General features: G+C 55.1%; 7 protein-coding genes across 7 annotated transcripts; 2 read left to right on the forward strand and 5 right to left on the reverse strand.

Annotated features, from left to right (window-relative positions):
• Positions 1 to 488: 488 nt before the first annotated feature.
• DSM5745_04912 (putative MFS transporter) lies at positions 489 to 2,324 on the forward strand (the record flags this gene model as incomplete). The annotated part of the gene is made up of 6 exons (XM_026746928.1): positions 489 to 677; positions 726 to 894; positions 947 to 1,100; positions 1,147 to 1,272; positions 1,330 to 1,643; positions 1,708 to 2,324. The coding sequence occupies 6 exons, from the start codon at positions 489 to 491 to the stop codon at positions 2,322 to 2,324; spliced, it is 1,569 nt and encodes a 522-aa protein (XP_026604408.1).
• Positions 2,325 to 2,593: 269 nt separating this feature from the next.
• DSM5745_04913 (uncharacterized protein) lies at positions 2,594 to 3,385 on the reverse strand (the record flags this gene model as incomplete). The annotated part of the gene is made up of 2 exons (XM_026746929.1): positions 2,594 to 2,997; positions 3,142 to 3,385. 2 exons carry the CDS (start codon positions 3,383 to 3,385, stop codon positions 2,594 to 2,596), a joined length of 648 nt encoding a protein of 215 aa, XP_026604409.1.
• A 317-nt stretch (positions 3,386 to 3,702) lies between these two features.
• Positions 3,703 to 4,753, reverse strand: DSM5745_04914 (putative oligosaccharyltransferase subunit ribophorin II; the record flags this gene model as incomplete). Its single annotated transcript, XM_026746930.1, has 4 exons — positions 3,703 to 3,942; positions 4,006 to 4,290; positions 4,340 to 4,538; positions 4,611 to 4,753. The coding sequence occupies 4 exons, from the start codon at positions 4,751 to 4,753 to the stop codon at positions 3,703 to 3,705; spliced, it is 867 nt and encodes a 288-aa protein (XP_026604410.1).
• A 1,495-nt stretch (positions 4,754 to 6,248) lies between these two features.
• DSM5745_04915 (putative GPI-anchored cell surface glycoprotein) lies at positions 6,249 to 8,726 on the forward strand (the record flags this gene model as incomplete). Its single annotated transcript, XM_026746931.1, has 1 exon — positions 6,249 to 8,726. The coding sequence occupies one exon, from the start codon at positions 6,249 to 6,251 to the stop codon at positions 8,724 to 8,726; it is 2,478 nt and encodes an 825-aa protein (XP_026604411.1).
• A 2,127-nt stretch (positions 8,727 to 10,853) lies between these two features.
• DSM5745_04916 (uncharacterized protein) lies at positions 10,854 to 12,494 on the reverse strand (the record flags this gene model as incomplete). Its single annotated transcript, XM_026746932.1, has 1 exon — positions 10,854 to 12,494. One exon carries the CDS (start codon positions 12,492 to 12,494, stop codon positions 10,854 to 10,856), a length of 1,641 nt encoding a protein of 546 aa, XP_026604412.1.
• A 337-nt stretch (positions 12,495 to 12,831) lies between these two features.
• DSM5745_04917 (histidine phosphatase family protein) lies at positions 12,832 to 14,373 on the reverse strand (the record flags this gene model as incomplete). Its single annotated transcript, XM_026746933.1, has 2 exons — positions 12,832 to 14,179; positions 14,240 to 14,373. 2 exons carry the CDS (start codon positions 14,371 to 14,373, stop codon positions 12,832 to 12,834), a joined length of 1,482 nt encoding a protein of 493 aa, XP_026604413.1.
• Positions 14,374 to 15,169: 796 nt separating this feature from the next.
• On the reverse strand, positions 15,170 to 16,522 carry DSM5745_04918 (uncharacterized protein; the record flags this gene model as incomplete). The annotated part of the gene is made up of 1 exon (XM_026746934.1): positions 15,170 to 16,522. The coding sequence occupies one exon, from the start codon at positions 16,520 to 16,522 to the stop codon at positions 15,170 to 15,172; it is 1,353 nt and encodes a 450-aa protein (XP_026604414.1).
• Between the last annotated feature and the right edge of the window lie 592 nt (positions 16,523 to 17,114).

Genomic DNA, 17,114 nt, shown 5'->3' on the forward strand with positions numbered 1-17,114 from the left:
TATCTTCTCCAGCCTCGCAGCGGATATGCACCGGAAACACAGACCCAAGCTAGCGGAGAAATGGCACCACTCTTTGGACAATAACGCATCTCTCGCCTGACTCGCCTCCACAAAGCCCAACGAGTCAGAACGCCCTTACCCCGCAAGCTGTCACCCCAACCGGGGTCTCGTTCCCCACGAGCACCAAGACCGGGGATTCTCTTGGACGCTCTTGGCTGCGGCTGCGAGAGTCGGCATTGGGCGCTGCAGCGGCAGTGGGGATGAGCTTTTTCGCCGTTCCCTTGCGTAGCCTTGCATTAACGAGGCCAGCTTGCAAGGGGTGATTCCGGTTCTGGAGGGGATCGTACCCTTTTCCGCCTGCTAAGCTCAGTCGTGCGCCTCGGACCCCGACCCCGCTACGCAGGATGCAGGGGTATATAAGGGGTCGTGGGTGGAAGCCTGAGACTGAGACTAGGTGACAGGAGCATACCTGATCAAGACAAGACAAGATGGCTGCGACCAACGCCCGTGCAGACACCGACATTGTCGTTGACGAGAAGCTCCATGACCCGGACCACATCGAGAAGGCGCCGCAGACGGTGGCCATTGACAACATCCAGGTTCTGGGGCTGAGGGCTGAGGATGCGGAGTTTTATACGAACTACCCGCCTGAGGCGAGGAAGAAGCTGTTGTGGAAGGTTTGTATAACCACTGTCAGTGTATTAGGGCTGTTTTAACGAGTTTAGATTGACATCCGTCTCATTCCCATGCTGGCCGTCCTCTACCTCATTTCCCACCTCGACCGCGCCAACATCGGCAATGCGAAGATTGAGGGCCTCGTGGAGGATCTCGGCATGTCGGGCATCCAGTACAACATCGTGCTTTCGATCTTCTTTATTCCATATGTGCTTCTGGGTATGAAAGGCCACGAACGACTTGCAAGGAGACGGGCTAACAGACAGCGCAGAGGTTCCCAGCAACATGCTCCTCAAGAACTTCTCCCGCCCGTCCGTCTACCTCGGGATCCTCATCACCTGCTGGGGCATCATCATGACCCTGACCGGGCTAGTGCAGAACTTTGCAGGCATGGCTGTTGTCCGCATCTTGCTTGGTATATTTGAGTATGTCATTAACCTCCAGAAAGGAAAAGGGCTAACATGATTACAGGGCTGGCTTCTTCCCCGGCGCCGTCTACCTCTGCACATTCTGGTACATGCCCAAGGAGCTCTCGACTAGACTGGCTATCTTCTACTGCGCGTCCGCCCTCAGCGGTGCATTCTCCGGTCTTCTCGCGTGCGCCAACCTTCATCCCACTTTGCTGAAGAAGAGATATACTAACAAGAACTGCAGAGCCGGCATCGCCCAGATGGACGGAGTCGGCGGCCAAGAAGGCTGGCGCTGGATCTTTATCCTCGAGGGCATCGCCACAGTCGTCCTCGGCGCCATGTGCTTCTTCCTCCTAATTGACTCGCCTCAGAAATCAGGGAAATGGCTCGAGCCCGAAGAGATCCGGTACCTGGAACTGCAGCACTTCATCAAGGAAGGCGGGCACTTCAAGGAAGAGAAGAAGAAGACGAACTGGAAAGATATCAAGGCGACCCTGCTGAACTGGCGCATGTACCTCCTTGCCTTCATCCTGCTGGCGCAGTCGGCTTGTTCATATGGTACGTCCCACCTCAATATCAATTACCTTTCGCCCATCCAGCAAACTAACAATCCGTCAACTAGGCACAAAATTCTTCCTCCCCACAATCACAAAAGCCATGGGCTTCCGCGACACAAACGCGCAACTCATGACAGTGCCCCCCTACGTCGCGGGCGCCATCTCCGCCGTGTTCTTCAGCAGCCTCTCAGACCGCTTCTACTGGCGCATGCCCTTCGTCGTGGCCCCCCTGTGCCTCGTCGTAATCGGGTACGCGATCATGGTCTCGTTGAAAGGCGAATTGGACACCCACGTCGGCGTCGGCTTCTTCGCGATCATCCTGACGACCATGGGCATCTACCCGATCCACCCGGCCACCACGTCCTGGACGGCGAATAACCTTGCGCCGTCTGGACGGCGCGCGATCGGCCTGGCGTTTAATATTTGTATCGGCAATATTGGAGGCATTATCGGGAGCTATATGTATATTGATTCGGAGGCGCCGTATTATTATACGGGGTTTGGGTTGAGTTTGGCGCTGGGAGGTGCGGCGCTGATTGTGGCGCTTGTGTTGGAGGTGAGCTTTAAGTGGGGGAATAGGAGGAAGGAGGGGATGGATGAGGCGGAGATTAGGGCGTTGTATAGCGATGATGAGTTGTTGGCTATGGGCGATCGGAGTCCGTTGTTTAGGTATACGCTTTGAGTGAGCTCGCTAGGATACCCTGAGAAGCGGGTGTGCTGCCGGTAATGCGAGTATCGGTATGGATTTGGCGCGAATTGGACGATTGATGACGACATGCTCTGGCAATCTGCCTAACGTATGATACACGAGTGAACGAGCGAAGAGCGAAAAAGGGAGAGCGTACCCAGCTGAAACCATACTCCATCCCAGATGCTATTTAAAACCCAACAAACAAGCCCGTCATAATATACACTCGTCTCAACAACATCACCAACCGCCCAAATCCCCTCCTATACAACCCCAAAAACCCCCTTACCCCCCATCCTCCCCACAACCCCGCTCTTCAGCCTAAGAACCCTCTCAATCTCGTCCGCAGGCAAACCCTGCCGATCCCTCATAGCCAGCGCCTGCCGAATCGTAAACGCATCGAGGTACCGCCTCCCCTCAAACGCGCCCTTGCCATAGTCCTCCGCTTCCCCCTCTGCCTCGGCCGCGATGCGCTGCCGCGATGTGACGACGAGGAGAGCAGGGTTTGTCGACGGGGACGGGAAGACGGAGGGGGACGCCTGCGCCGCCGGCTGGTTCTGGCTCTGGTTGAATGTGCTGGAGTGGGAGAGGGTTGGGTGTGGCGTTACGGGGCCGATGGAGCGGAGGGAGGCGGCGAAGTGCGGGTCGCGGCCGTCGAGGTCGATTGCTGTACAATAGGACATACCTGTTAGGATATTTGTTGTAGAGGAATGGCGAGGGAGGAGTGAGGATAGGTAGGAGTGAGGGTTAGGGTAAGGTGCTCAGGGTTGCTCTGCATGCATGAAACGCCACGGGAAGATCGAGGGCTCACCGGATGATTTCTCCGTCGAAGCCTGCTCCTTCGAGTGGTATGTTAGACCTACGCCCTGTGCTGAACTCTGAGGTTGGGACTCGAACTTGGGCTGTCGAGATGCCGGTGACGGGGGAGGTGGTGATCGCTGGGCCGGAGGTCTGGATGCGGGCGAGGGCGACGGCGCGGAGGGTTGCTTGGGGTATGTGCGGCGCGAGGCGGCTTGCGCGGCTGAGCGCGCGGGTTTGGAAGCGGCTCCGCCCATTGTGGCAGATGGATTGGTGAAGTATATCCGGTGATTGAAGGGAGAGCTGGGGGATTCCGCGGTGGTTTGGGATGAATTTTTGGAGAGGGATGTCTGGAGTGGAGCTAGCCCGAATGGGACGGGTTGGTGTGACGTCAGGTGCGATGGCTCAATAGCTACGGTGGTGCTATTTGGAGGCAGTCTTCGATGGAAATACTGCTAGTGGTAACTAGATGCATGTGTCCTTACAAATCTATGCTAGAGGTATTTTGATGCTGCGCTGAAGCTGCGGATGTAGAAGCCGAACAAATCATGCCGTGTGATGCCGTACCTACCGCTCAGCGGAGACCGGCCAGACGCCTGCCCTGAACCTCGCCGAGCGCACGGCTACCGCTAATGAATGCGACAACGCCAGCGGCAGCAACGGCCGGGAGAATCTGGAACAGGGTCCAGGAAGTGTAGTACAGGAAGAAGATTCCTTCAATAGCGATGAGAGAACCCAGAAACACCGCGTGAGGGATAGGGGCCGACTTGATCGCTACGGGGAGGTGGTTGATGTTGGCGCCGAGATAGAGCCACTAGAAACAAGTTAGTATCTCATCCATGTAGTAACCATGTAGTGGCGGAAGAAGGGGGCTTACCAGGCCGCCGAGAACGGGAAAGATGGCCAGCACGATCGCGACGAAAGCAAGTGTAATGACAAACGGCGGGCTCTGAGCGTCCTGCTTGAAGATGTGGTGGATTTCCGGGAGCTGTCCGTAGCGCGAGACCTCAAACGTCGGGACAGGCTCATCCGGGTTGCGGGCGAGAGATAGCTGAAACGCGGGCTGGTTGTAGGCAGCGGAGTCTCCGAATGATCCGATCAGGATTCTGGCATCGAGAGGGTCGGAGGTAGAGAGGAATTGGGTGGGGAGGTCTTTCCATGTCTAGGCCACGTCAGCTGGTCATCTCCGACAAGAGCTGCATGTTTCGTACCAATTCAACGCGGGATTTGCCATTGCCCTTGACGGCGAAGGGGTAAGAAATGTCCAGTCCGGAGTTGGGGTCTTGCAGAAGCAAAAAGACCTGGTGTGCGCTCTTGGCCGACTTTCCTTCCTGCGCGGTCAAGGCGACCTTGAGGGTATCGGCATTGCCGAGGGGGACGGGGGAGGAGAGGACGCCGTTCTGAGGAATCCTATTGAGATAGCAGTAGTCAGCTTTTGTCGCGATTGATTCCAAGACAGAGATGATAGAAGAGGGAGCGCACTCTTCCTTGAATCCAGCGCCGACTCCGGCGCCCTTGGTCTGAACTGACACGGTGGCATCAGTGAACCCCCAGCTTGCGGCGGCGGCGGGGAGGGCGGTTGAGGCCAGCAGCGAGAGCTGGAAGAGAGAGTGCCACCAGTGCATTTTAAAGAGTTTCTTGTTCTGTAAAAGAGAGAGAGAAGCAAGGTGTTGAGAGAGTGGTCTGGGAGAGCTGAGCTAAGCGGCGGGCGGGAAGGCCTTGGGGCTTGACGGTCCAGTGACTCGGCCTTGAGCCCTAATTGCGTCCGGCGTCAGTGTTGCTGCCGCTCTCCCTCTCCATCCCGACAGCCTGCGTTTTTCCCCCAGCGCCTGCCCCTACCCTCCTCCGATCGCTGCATCTGCGTCCTCGACCGTCCCGGAAGCCCGTTCTCGACCGTCCGACGATGCCCGACCGTGAGATTTGCTAATCCGAGGAGGACTTGCGCTTGTGAAATTGTCTGACGTTGCGCCTCCTTCGCTATCGCCTCGCCTGCGACACCCTGCGATCCGCCGCTTCCGCCTCGAAAACTCGCTCTGGTAGTCTCGAACGTTGGACTGGGCTATAATAAATTGCTGGGGACAGTAGGAGTCGTTTGTAAGTCGGGTGGCGGCTTGTTTGCAGGCTGTGCTGGCCAGGAGTCGAGGTTCCCTAGATCCGAGAGACTCCGCCAGCGGTGGTTATGCGCTTCGACTGACCTGCATGGCTGCTTGGTAGATCCTGAGTCGAGCGGAACATCCTATTTGCGTCTCAAAAGAGCCCCAGTCGAGTTCTTTTGCCGTGCAAACACTGGCTTCAACCCTTGGACCCGAGCCCTAGTCCGAATTGTTTGACACTAGAAAGGAGGGGAACAGTGTAGACACTCACGGACAAAGGCGGTTGTCTGCACATATCCTGGCTGCAAGCTGTTGACACAAGTAAGTCTGGCTATTCACTTATTCACTGTGCATTGTCTCATGTCGCCATTGCAATATTGCATTGTTCAGACTAACACAGCCAGTGGTTGGTAGGGCTTCAGTCTCTCGTGAACTCGGCTCCCCCGCCGCTCTGCCTGACTTGACTTCGGTATTTAATCCCCTTCCATCTCTTTCTCTTCTTCTTTCACTCTGACTCTCTCAGCGCTCTCGTCGAAGCTCATCTAGGGCTTCTCAGAGAACAGCCCCAGCCCCTGAACTCTCCACTTCCAACTTGACTCAGTCCTCGTACTCTCTTCCCCCCACTCCTCTCACTTCCACCTTTGACGAAATCTTGCCTTCTGCAAAGCGACGCCGGACACAGCGCGCTATCAACTCGGAAGACAAATCCCTTCCATCAAGTGTAACAGACACTCCCACCCACAGAGCCTTTTCTGAGCCCTTCCAGGACCCCAAGTCACACAGTTCTGCAAGAGCAACCCGCGCTAGCAACCTGGCTCAGTCCAGCACTCAAAGTCCACACTTGAATCCATCTTTTACAGAAACCGACTTAGGCACTCCCTCGAGGTCCAACTCGAAACCCCCCGCTTCAGAGAAAGCTCAGTCTAGACATCAGTCTGAACGAACCGCAACACCAAAGCCTCAAACTAGGCAGCAAACGACTACTGTCGAAATCGAATCCGATAAAGACACCGCAAAAGACTCGACAATGGGCGGTGCAGTCTCTCAAGGTCCTCAGACCAGAAGAATGTCCACTCGCATCGACGGGCCTGTGGACCAGGAAAACGCCGCCACTCCCTCCAAGCCTACTACGTCGCGCGCTTCAAGCCCTCAGTCTTCTCGTCGAGACCGAAAGTCGAGGCTCTCCGCCAACACAGGTGCAAAGGTCACCAAGCCATCGCCAGCTTCAAAGGCCCAGCCCGCTCCTACCTCTACGGCTAGGCCGAAACCACAAGAGAATGGAACAGCCGCCGTCGCCACACCCGCAAAGCAGCCAGAAACCGCGACCCCGGGTACTTCTACTAGATCCCGCCGGCGTGATCGCAAATCAACCAGGGCCAATGAAACCCCTGGCTCAAAGCAGGACGCAGGTACAGTGACAAAGGGCAAGAACACTGAACGAAATCAGTCTCGCTCGCCCAACAAGAGAAGCAACACGGTCACACTGAACGTGGGCCGTAAACCATTGGAAACCTTACTTGCTCAGCAAGCGGCCCCCAACGGTGATACAAACAGCATCGAAAGCTCTGCTAATGTTGAGAGCGGAGACTATCATTTCGACTACGATACCGATATGTACCGGAACAACTTCGGCCTCGACGGTCATATGGACGCTCCTACCTCGCCCACGAGCCTTTCCACCACTACTTCCAACGCAGCTCGTACATCCGGACGCGCACGGAAGCCAACTATCCGAGCACTGGAGTCGTTTGAGTCTGAGCGTCAGCACCGTCGTCCTCGCGCACCGTCCGTCAAGGCAGCTGCAGAACACACAGGGGCAAGCCCAGCGACCAACACCAATGAGCGCCCAGCCCAGCAGTCGCCACAACGAAAGTCCACACCATCACGCGTACCTAATATCATGATCTTTGCGAAGCATATCTATGCACTAGCTGCGGAAGCGCTTGCCCCGGGCTTCGTCTCTGCGCCAGAGGTTGATATTTGGATCAAAGAGTTGCAGCAGAAAGTGGACGAGCAGAAGAAAGAGAGGGAGAAGGAAAAGGAAGCGGAACCCATACAGGAACCGGAATTGATCCACGAAACGGAGCCGCCACTGGACACCGAACCGCTACTGGACACCGAACCGCTACTGGACACCGAACCGTTACTGGACACGGAGCCGCTACCGGAAACGGAGCCGATGCAGGAGCCGGAACAAGAACAGGAGCAAGCACAGGAAAACCAGCAGGAGCAGGGGCAGGAGCAGGAGCAGGAGCAGGAGCAGGAGCAGGGGCAGGAGCAGGAGCAGGAGCAGGGGCAGGAGCAGGAGCAGGGGAAGGGGAAGGGGAAGGGGAAAGAGGTGGCGACTCCGTCCGCTGAGGAAGAAGCGGAGAGTCGCCGAGAACGTACGCGACCCTCGAGCAAGCCATATTCAAATCCTGTGCTAGCTTCGAAACCGTGGATTGACGCCGACGGCTGGGAGCATACAGGTCAGGTCAACGAGTACGGGGAAGAGTATGTCATCTTCCCGCCGACATACGAGTGGTTCCGCCCCACCAACACCTACGGAGATAGGCTGCTCCCTATTCCCCCTCCGCGCGTGCGCTCTTTGGTCCAGGCTGAAAAGGACCGCGCCATGGGCTATCCTCCACGCTGCGGAGACCGCAATCTCCCGGCCCGTTCAGACTTTTTCCTGCTTGAGAATGTCCCAGAAGAGAGGTCCCGGATCAAGATCAAGGCGGATGCTCGTTCGCGGGGCATTTGGGTCCATCGGTTCATGTCCACTGAGGAGATACAAACGATGATTGACAGATATGACAGCGGCAAACCACCCGTGCCGCTTGTCGTGCCTGAGGAGGAACCTGTGGAGGTCACAGAGACTTCTCGCAAGCGCAGACGTACCGATGCTGCATCGGAACCCAATCAACCGTCCGAGTCCACAGATACACCTAGGGCGAAGAGACAGCGCCATGAAGCAGACGGCGCAACACCTACAGACCCCAATGCAGCGGAAGCCGACGCAAATGACGATCCAAACAAACCGTCTCTCGTCGTCATTCTCCGTTTCAAACAGAAGAGCCTGTTTCGCAAGCATGTAACAGCTCTAGAAGTCAAGGCCGCCGAGCAGTCGAAGAAACGACCCCATTCCGAAATCGAGGACGAAACCACAACCACACAGTCACCCAAGACTCAGAGACAGAAGACCTCGAACGCAGCACCCTCCACCCCCGCCAAAACCACAGACGCGTCCAACGCCCAGGTCATGCCCGACTCAGCGGACCATACTCCAAACGGAACAGCGTCCGGCGGTCGACCACGTCGCGCCGCCGCCGGTCGGATGATGGAGGACTTGCAGCGCAACGCCGAACAGCGAGCCCTGCGCTCTGAGCGGGCGAAGCTGGGCCATGCAAGGCGCAAGGGGACGCCTCTGAAGACGGTCACCGGCGTCCATGGGGAATCGGCGGAGACGCCATCCCGGCCGGTTTCCAACCCCATGAATATTGTCAACTTGACTAATAAGCACTAAGCATTAAGGCTGGCATCTATCTATTTCGCATGCATCTTACACCTTTCTTTTCTTTTCTCTGTCACATAGTCATTTGTCTCCAGGGCTCGTGCAGTTTAGTTCTCCTTTCGGAGTTATGGTGGCTTTTCCAAGGTTGGGTCAAGGTCAAGCATAGCGATGTCTGCGGTTCTATGCATTCGTTATTCAGTACTCCTTTCCACATTACATACAGGGAGTTTGTTATTTTGCGTTTTCAGATATGCATATGCATGTTTATCGGGCTCGTCGTCTGTGTCGTTTTCTAGGATTCAATCTACGTTGGTTTCTCTTTTTTCTTTTTTTCTTTCTCGCGATCACGACCGACTTCCTGTGGCTTGTCTTTCTCATGGAATGGGCTGGGATGAAGCAATGTCGAAAACGGCCTTGAAATACCATAGTACGAATCCATTTCTGTGCGTCACTATATTCTATTATCTTCCTGAAAAAAGGAACTGGGTAGTCAGCATAGTCTGGACCAGTCTGCTCCGGCTTGCGGTGACGTTGACGTTGACCTCGACGTCCATGTATGTATGTCCCTTTGCAGGCAGACAGCAATAAGATCTCGAGTACGCGTCAGGCAAGAATCTGCACTGTATTTGGCACTCATTGCCCACTCGGCCGGTAGTTACGCGGGTATATAAAAGGTTCATTAGTCTCTAACAAGTGACCTTACGGTACCTCTCGAGGGCACCCTCTGGCTCGTCTAACAAGGTCCTCTCACGGTAGGCATACGGAGTACTACCGGCTATAGGGGAATTTAGGAGTCTACCTAAACAGGAAGGAGCACTCCCCCTCCAGCCTGTATCGCACCTTCCTCGTGAATCGTCTACACATGACGAAGAAGGAAGGCGCGACCCTCCTAAGGCTTGCGATCAACTAGGAAGGTGCGACTGCTGCCGCCCTGAACGGGGCAGGAACGACCCAGGGCCGGGGCACCGTTGTCCATCGCTCCTGCCTTTTGAGATGACATTTATTGCGACTTGAGGAGGTGCGACCTTGCTCAACGGCCGGCGCGAAATCCAGAATCTCGAGCTACGCTTTTGCTTCACGATTTTCCGAAGTCCTGCCACGGAAGAATACTCATAGCGTCAGAGGCGATCTTCAGCTGCAATAGATCGTATGGAGCCAAATGAGCCTCTGGGTATTCCTGGAGAGCTTGATCCATCACGCCGTGGACAGCGGCATCCTACGCACATCACGTGACACCCTTGATCCCAAGCCGCAAACGGATCGGATCGTGGATCTTTTTCTACGGAATTCCATCAAGCATTCCGCTCCAGTCGGCAAACAAATAACCTAATCGCAAAGTGCAATTATACCCAGCCATCTAGTCCGCCTCGTACAAGGTTCTTCGGAAAAGAATCAATAATAACAAAAGATGCCGGCAGCACAGCCGCAACAGCCGCAGCCGCAAAAACCTCGCGTCGTCGTAGACCCCCATCTCCAGCCGGGCCTGCGGCGACGAACAGGAACGCCAAACCCGCCCGTCACGGATATTCGGCAGACGAAGGAGTATAAGGCTGCGTCGAGGCGGTAAGTTCTGCTTTCCTTTCCCGGTCTTGATTCAGGAGTTGGGTTGTGCTGAGAATGGATGCAGATGGATCTCGACGATCGTGGCACTCCCGATTCTCTTCTACACGTCTTGGGTGCTGTATGAGAGGTGTGAGTACTCATCCCATTATCATTGATTTGGTAGTCTGTGTGTTGGGATGGGCTTTGCTGATGTTCGTGTTCGTAGCGGTTGAGAATAAGCAGCGCAAGAGGTTGGGGGATGTGCCTCCCCCTCCGCCGACTCTGAGCAGAGGGGGCGAGGACGCTGAATGAGCTTGAGCTTGTCTGTGTGTACTATCCTTTGTATTTGTATGAATTGAGCATGAGCATGGCGTTGCTACTGTCGGTAAGCAGTTAATTTGTCATTAGGTTATTAAGTACATATTGTTCCAGCGCATTTGTCCCGTTCCTAATCATACATGGCGGGAGACTTCTCAATCGATATTCAAGCTGGGGCCAAGGCCAGCCTTAGACAGATTAGTATTGGTCTAGGACGATTGTGAAGACCTTCGAGCCTAGAGGAGTCGGGCGAAGCTTGAAGCCTGAGTCCAACTTATCCTATCTAAGGCGATTCTCCCTGAGCCAAGTCGCAAGCCTCTGAGGCAAGGGAGCCGTATTGCGTACGCCACACATACCCAAGATCAAGCTCGCCATGGAGCGATTATCCTCGACATGTCCCACAAAGCCGACGTAGCCATAGACGCGGACGCGCTGGTCTCCCTTCTCGAGCCAAGACCTCACATCGTGGAGAGCGACGGGGCAGTTAGCGATGCGTTTGGCGGGCTTGTAGCTTCTCTTCTGCTTTTTCTTCTTGGGAGACTGGACGTCGTCGGCATCGGAGTCGCTTTTCTGGCCGCGCTGGTCAGGGTTGAGGTAGATGGTGCGGGTGTTGCGGGTAGGATTGGGATTGTTGTCATCGTCCGACGAGCTGCTGCTGCTACTGGTTGAATCTTCACCTTCGTCGTCTTCGTCGCAGCCGCCCTCATCGACTTCGATTTTGTCGTCACAATCAGAGTCTTCGCCGGTAGTGAGCTCGTCGTCCGCCCAGTCACGTTCCTCGCGGCGGAGCTCAGCTCTTATCATGGGCGTGAGCATCTCGACGTCCTCGCCAGGAGCAGGAAGGAAAGGACCGTTTGCGTCGGCCGCCAGTCTCCAACCGCCGTGGCGATCGCTGACTTCCACGCGCTCGATTCTGAATTTGGGTTCTTCGCCTGTTGTGCTGTCTGTCTCGTCGCTTGACACACGCTCTGCCATCTCCATGTCATCGTGCTCCTTAGCCTCGTTTCGACGGCGTTCTCGAACAGTACAGCGGCTAGCCTTCTGCTTCTTCTTTTGGCTTTCGTCTTTCTGATCGTGCTCCGTCTTCTTCTTGACGATAAGCACTTTATCATTTTCCACAACACCGTCCAAGAACACAGCGCGAATCTCATACTTATCGCCCCTGTACACACGTTCGCCCATCTTCTTGAGGCACGGCTCATTGATACAGAGCTGCCACTTGGTCTTCGTTGCGCCGCAAATGCGCCAACCCAGTCCAAACGTCTCCAACATGTATTTGCCGAAACGGAGAGGGTGACATGCTGCTTGGGCAGGGAAGTCGAAAGCAAAGACGACGGTCCAATCGCGGGGAGTGTTGCGAGGGCGTCTGTTGCTGATTCCATGGACTGTGTTGGTCCCGGTGGGAAATTCAGGTATCAACCCTCTATTTCTGTTCTTACGACCAGTGACTTTGGGCTTTTCCTGCGGCTTCTCGTAGCCATAGGCGTATTTACCCTGTACAATGTCCTTCAACATATTTGACATTGCGACCGTCTCTGCGTCTTGGTCTTCACGGGTGTCTCTGCAGGTCCCACGAGTACTAACACCAACGTCGGTACCCGCACCAGAGCCGGTATCAACACCCATGACTCTCGCGTCCGTGACAACAAAGCCAGCAATCGAGTCCGCGATAACCTCGTCGCTCAGGATACGGTGGATGTCGGCGACATTGAACGCGAAGATGAGGTGCGCGTCGCGGAGCATCTTCGCCAGGATGGAGAAGTAGCGTGTCGTGAAGGAGCTCGTGCCGGAGGTCGTGACGGAGGGGCAGACGAGGATCACGCTTGGCTTGCGAGGACTGAGACCATCCTGATCAATCCGTTCGAGAGTGAAGAGGTCTTCAGAGGAGGCAAGGGCCTCGGTATCCAGGCGTTGTGCCATCTTGATGGCGGATAGGGGTTGAGAGAGACGAGGTACGTTGTTGACCACGATGCGATAAAAGAGGAGGGAGAAGAGCGGAGAAGATGGGATGGGAGAAAATAAAGAGAAAAACATGACAGACCTTTCGAGAAACACTGTGTTGGTGGGAGAATTGGTTAACCGAAGACATAAGTGCGCACATTTGCGGGAATTGTAAACAGTGACTGCGCTGATATTGACATCACGCAAGCCTGAAAGAACAAACAAACATGTAACACTGTTAATGATAAAGAAACAAACAGTCCCATCCCACTTAACTTTTCCTTTCCCGCATAAGAATGATAGTAAAGCACCAGAACTAAGAAGCATAACAAGTCTTCCAGTTTCCACCAGTCCTCGCAAAGCTCAACCCTTGCACCCAGTCATCCAATGTGCATCGTCCGAGTTTGTCAACCTTGCAGCCATGAAGAGGGACCACACGATCATTCACCAAGACACGCACAAGCGGCTCTTGCTGCTTCTTGCATTCCATCACTTCAAAGTATGCCCTGGCACCGAACGGGACAGTCCAAGACGCCGCATAGCCGTCCATCTCTTCAACCGACTCCACAGAGTCTATGGACAGCGGATGGGTGCCATTATACAAACCCATCGCGAAGAAGATTGAGATCATACTGTTGTCGTGAGAGAAATCAGCGTACAGACTTTTGTCAAGCGGGAACGTGGCTGGGTTTGAGTCCAGCGTATGGTTGGTGGTCGTATCGTCCTGGACAGGCGTCTGTGTCAGTCGGGCAATCAGCTCGTTGGTGAAACCAATTCCCTGGGCTGGACCAAGGGGGCTACCAGCGCCGTAGCCGTAGTACTTCGACAGCGATTGCAGGTAATCGTACTGCACCCATTCCTTCTCAGTGAAGAGGGCGCAGAAGGGTGACAGCTCGGTTCCGTGGGGAGTGCGCGCCATGGTGTCGAAGGAACACATATCCATAAGATATTTGACAGCTTTATCCGCGATTTCTATGCCAGGCAGATCCTTTTCTAGACGCCTGCGAATAGGAGGTCCAATAATCGCCGTGAAGTTCGCTTCAATCTCATCAGCCCGTTTGTCATTCTCGAACGACGTGCAGGTGTTATGATCCAACGTGTTATTGAACCCTTGAGTCTCAGGAATAACCACATTGACGACTGGAGCGGCCGCCTCAAAGCCATGATCATGGCGCTTCGCGTTCAAGAACCCATCAATGAACTTCTCCGCTGAAGCAACAACACGATCAGACCCGGACGCTCTGATGAAAGGAGTAATCTCCCTCGCCAGATTCTTATACCGTCGATAGAACTTGGCACCCGAATCAACCATCTGGTCCTCGCCAAATGTCGTCAAGTCCTCCGAGCCCAGGGTATAGTTATATTCATTCAGGAAAGCATACTTGCCCGAGAACGACGTGGCGTTCCTCTGAATACCCTCAATCAACTCCTGATACGCCGCGGACTTCGACTCAGACGGGTACCGCGCCCCATGCCGCGAGAGCACCTGCGCAAAGGTAACCTCACAGCCACGAGGGACGTCCGGGGAGATAACCGACTCCTGCGCAAGCGAGAAGTACGGCGAGTACTGGCCCCAGAGGTGCGAGATCTGCGGGAAGCACTGATACCCGCCATTGACCGAGTTGCATGACTGGTTCTGGACTCCCGGGGCTTGAGCAGAGACGCTAGAAAAGGTAAGCATCAACCTGGGAAAGAACGAACGGTTGGATGAATCTCATTCTCACCCCGACAGCAGGTAGTAGAGCGAAAGCGAAATCGAGAAGAAAGCCATGGCCAAGACGACTGTGAGCCTGTTCCTCCTCACCCCCGGCCCCCGAACTGGGCGGCCGTATTTAAGTACCGGCTGTAGCCCCTTCATGGTCGGCTCAATTGCATCTCCTGGGATAGCGTGGATCAACGGTGCCGGTGTCTAGTTTGGTCCGCTATCGGAGTAGGTAGCAGAGCAACCCGTCTGCGATGGAGCGGGATGAAGGAGGAATGTTTCGGCCCATTATGTGTGCAGCGTGGAGACGACGTTGTCAGACACGACACGCAAGGACGATGTCAGGAGGATGATAGGCTGAGGTGCAATGCACGTGGCCATCCTGCGCCAGCGGTTGGCTGCCTCAGGTTGCGCTAGGCCGTCGTCTCCGTATACTTGTCAAATAAGCAATTACAAGCAATTTCTATTCATAATAATATACAGTCTAATTATCAAGCCAGCCGAAGCCGAAGCTGAGGCCTCAAGAGATGATGTTTGTTTTCAGAGTACAATGGCACAACGCAGACACCAAACCAAACGCCAACCAGCACCCGTCAAGAAACAAAACCTCCCGTCAAATCGATCAATGTCTGCTAAAGTAAACAGAATTGGTTTAATCGTATATGGATATGATAAGGACAGAGGAAGATGCGCCAGCGTTGTAAGGGGGAAAACGACATAAGCCACCATGTAATGCCCCTATGATCCTTCAATGCAGTATGATTCCTCGCTTAGGAAAGGAAAACACGTATCAAGTACTTATCAGTAAGTTCCAGGCCTTACCAGTGCAGATGGAACAAGAATCTGAATGGTGGTAGAGGCGAGATCGACTCCAAACACCCGCACTCTCATAACTATCCCATCGGGGCTGGGTCCTGACACAGCCCGTCACGTCCTGCCTTCTGTCCTCTTATTAAGTCGTACGGCTCCACGCTCCCGGCGTCCGAGGTATTGGTCTAGCTTGTTGCTTGTCCAATGCAGTGCGTTCCGGCTGTCCAGTTGAATATGACGATGGGGCGGTCCAGGTCAACGCAGGCATCGGTGCGGGCGCGATCGGTCCAGATGTACGTTGGTGGGACGACGCGTCGGTTGCTGCTTTTTCAGCCTTGACGTCCGCCCTGGCTGATGCTTTGGGGCATAGCAGCGGGGGAGATGTTGGTCGGACAGGGAGTTGGGCAAAGCGAGATGCCTCGTCTCGGAAGTAATCCCTCTCGGAGCGATAGAAATCCCGCTGTTCGACGGTCATCCGAAGCTCTTGCGACAGCTTCCGTTTCTCTTCCTCTAGTTCGGCGATTTTCTGTTGGTCCTCGCGTTTCCTGTTACGGAATCTTCTCGACGCCCCACTGTTTGCCCTGCGCTTCTCTGCTTGGGCAGCGGAGCCCGATTTGAGGTCAACAAAACAAACTATCTTTCCTGGAGGTGCCACATTTCCTGCCTCTATCACTACCCCAGTGGTGGGATCCCTCTGCGCGTATGGAGCAATGTTCATGTAACCCGGAGCTGGCTGGCCAGGGCCTGCAGCAAGAGCCGGCGATGACCGGCCCAGTGGACTGAGAACGGACACAGGCGTGGTTGGACTGGGCTCTTTGGAGCTAGGAGTGGGGGTATGGTTCGTACTCGCTCGATGGCTGGCAAACGTCGATGTCAAGTGTGTAGGAAGCTGGTGGTGATGAGCAGATAGGGGCGTGGGATGTCCAGTCTCTATCATTGGTAAAGGGGAGCTAGGAGCTACCGTGTGTAGTCGAGGCAGCTGCTGAGCCAGCGGAGTTTGACCAGGAGCAGGTTTCGGAGGGAAGTATCCTGTTGCCCCGGGGAATCGAGCTGAAGGCGAAACAGGCGAGACGCCCTGGTGACTTCTCATCCCAGACGGCAGTAGTGGAAGGTTTGGTGAGTGCATGGAAGGAGAGGGGAGATGCATTGACGAGGGAGAAAATCGAGCATGAGACGGCGGGTCTAACGACAGCCTCTCACCAAGACCCTCGCGGCCGCCGTCTACAGACGCCGTCCTGGTACCAGCTCCTTCTGTTGCGGACGGATTCAGGATCGACGTGACTCCTATCGAACGATGTTGCGAAGAGTACGGTGGCTCTACAGGCGCAGACGGATGCCAGGGAAGCGGCCGAGAGCGCAGAGAGTCACGACGCTCAGTGGTGGGAGACGAGTCGTCCTCATCTGCATGACGTCTCTTCCGTTCGAGCGAGCCGCGGCGTTCTAGCGAATATGCATCGGTTGGCGAGGGGCCTGAAACCGCGGGGATCTTCGACATATGCTCCGCGTTGCTTTCAGTAGAATGCCGCAGAGAAAACCCGGGGCATAGCGGGGGTCCCCCTCGCTCCGGAAGAGCCGAAGAAGACTCGTGGGGAGGAGGACGAGAGAGGGAGCCGGTGGCGGATTGGTTCAGGTGGTAGTCAGACAGCGAATGATATCGGCGTGAATGCACCGGGTGATGGGAGGAGTAAGAGGGGGAGTTCAACACGCTGATCCCAAGGGTAGCCACGGTGAAGGGTAGAGACGGAAGGCGAGGGAGAGAAGGCGAAGGAGGCAGATGATGGATGACGCTGCCCTTGATTCCGGATTTCCCCTTTGGTGTCGTGTGTTGTTGGGTAGCAAGGACAGCACACTCGCCAGTCGTACTACGAGGAAGGCAAAGTTTATTAAGAGTGAGGGATATGCGCGAAGGATTGTAATATAACAGAGTATGAAACAGAGGGGAGAAGACAAGAGACGAAGGAGTAGAGATGTTGATGATGAATATGAATATACAGAGAGGAGAAGAGGAAGGGATACAGGCCAAATGCGGTCAGAAGCAGGACAGGGAGGATATGGGTTTAAGAATCTACACAGCGACACCAGAGGCA

Source organism: Aspergillus mulundensis, assembly GCF_003369625.1.
Source record: "Aspergillus mulundensis strain DSM 5745 chromosome Unknown scaffold_4, whole genome shotgun sequence".
In the NCBI taxonomy this organism is placed as follows: domain Eukaryota; kingdom Fungi; phylum Ascomycota; class Eurotiomycetes; order Eurotiales; family Aspergillaceae; genus Aspergillus; species Aspergillus mulundensis.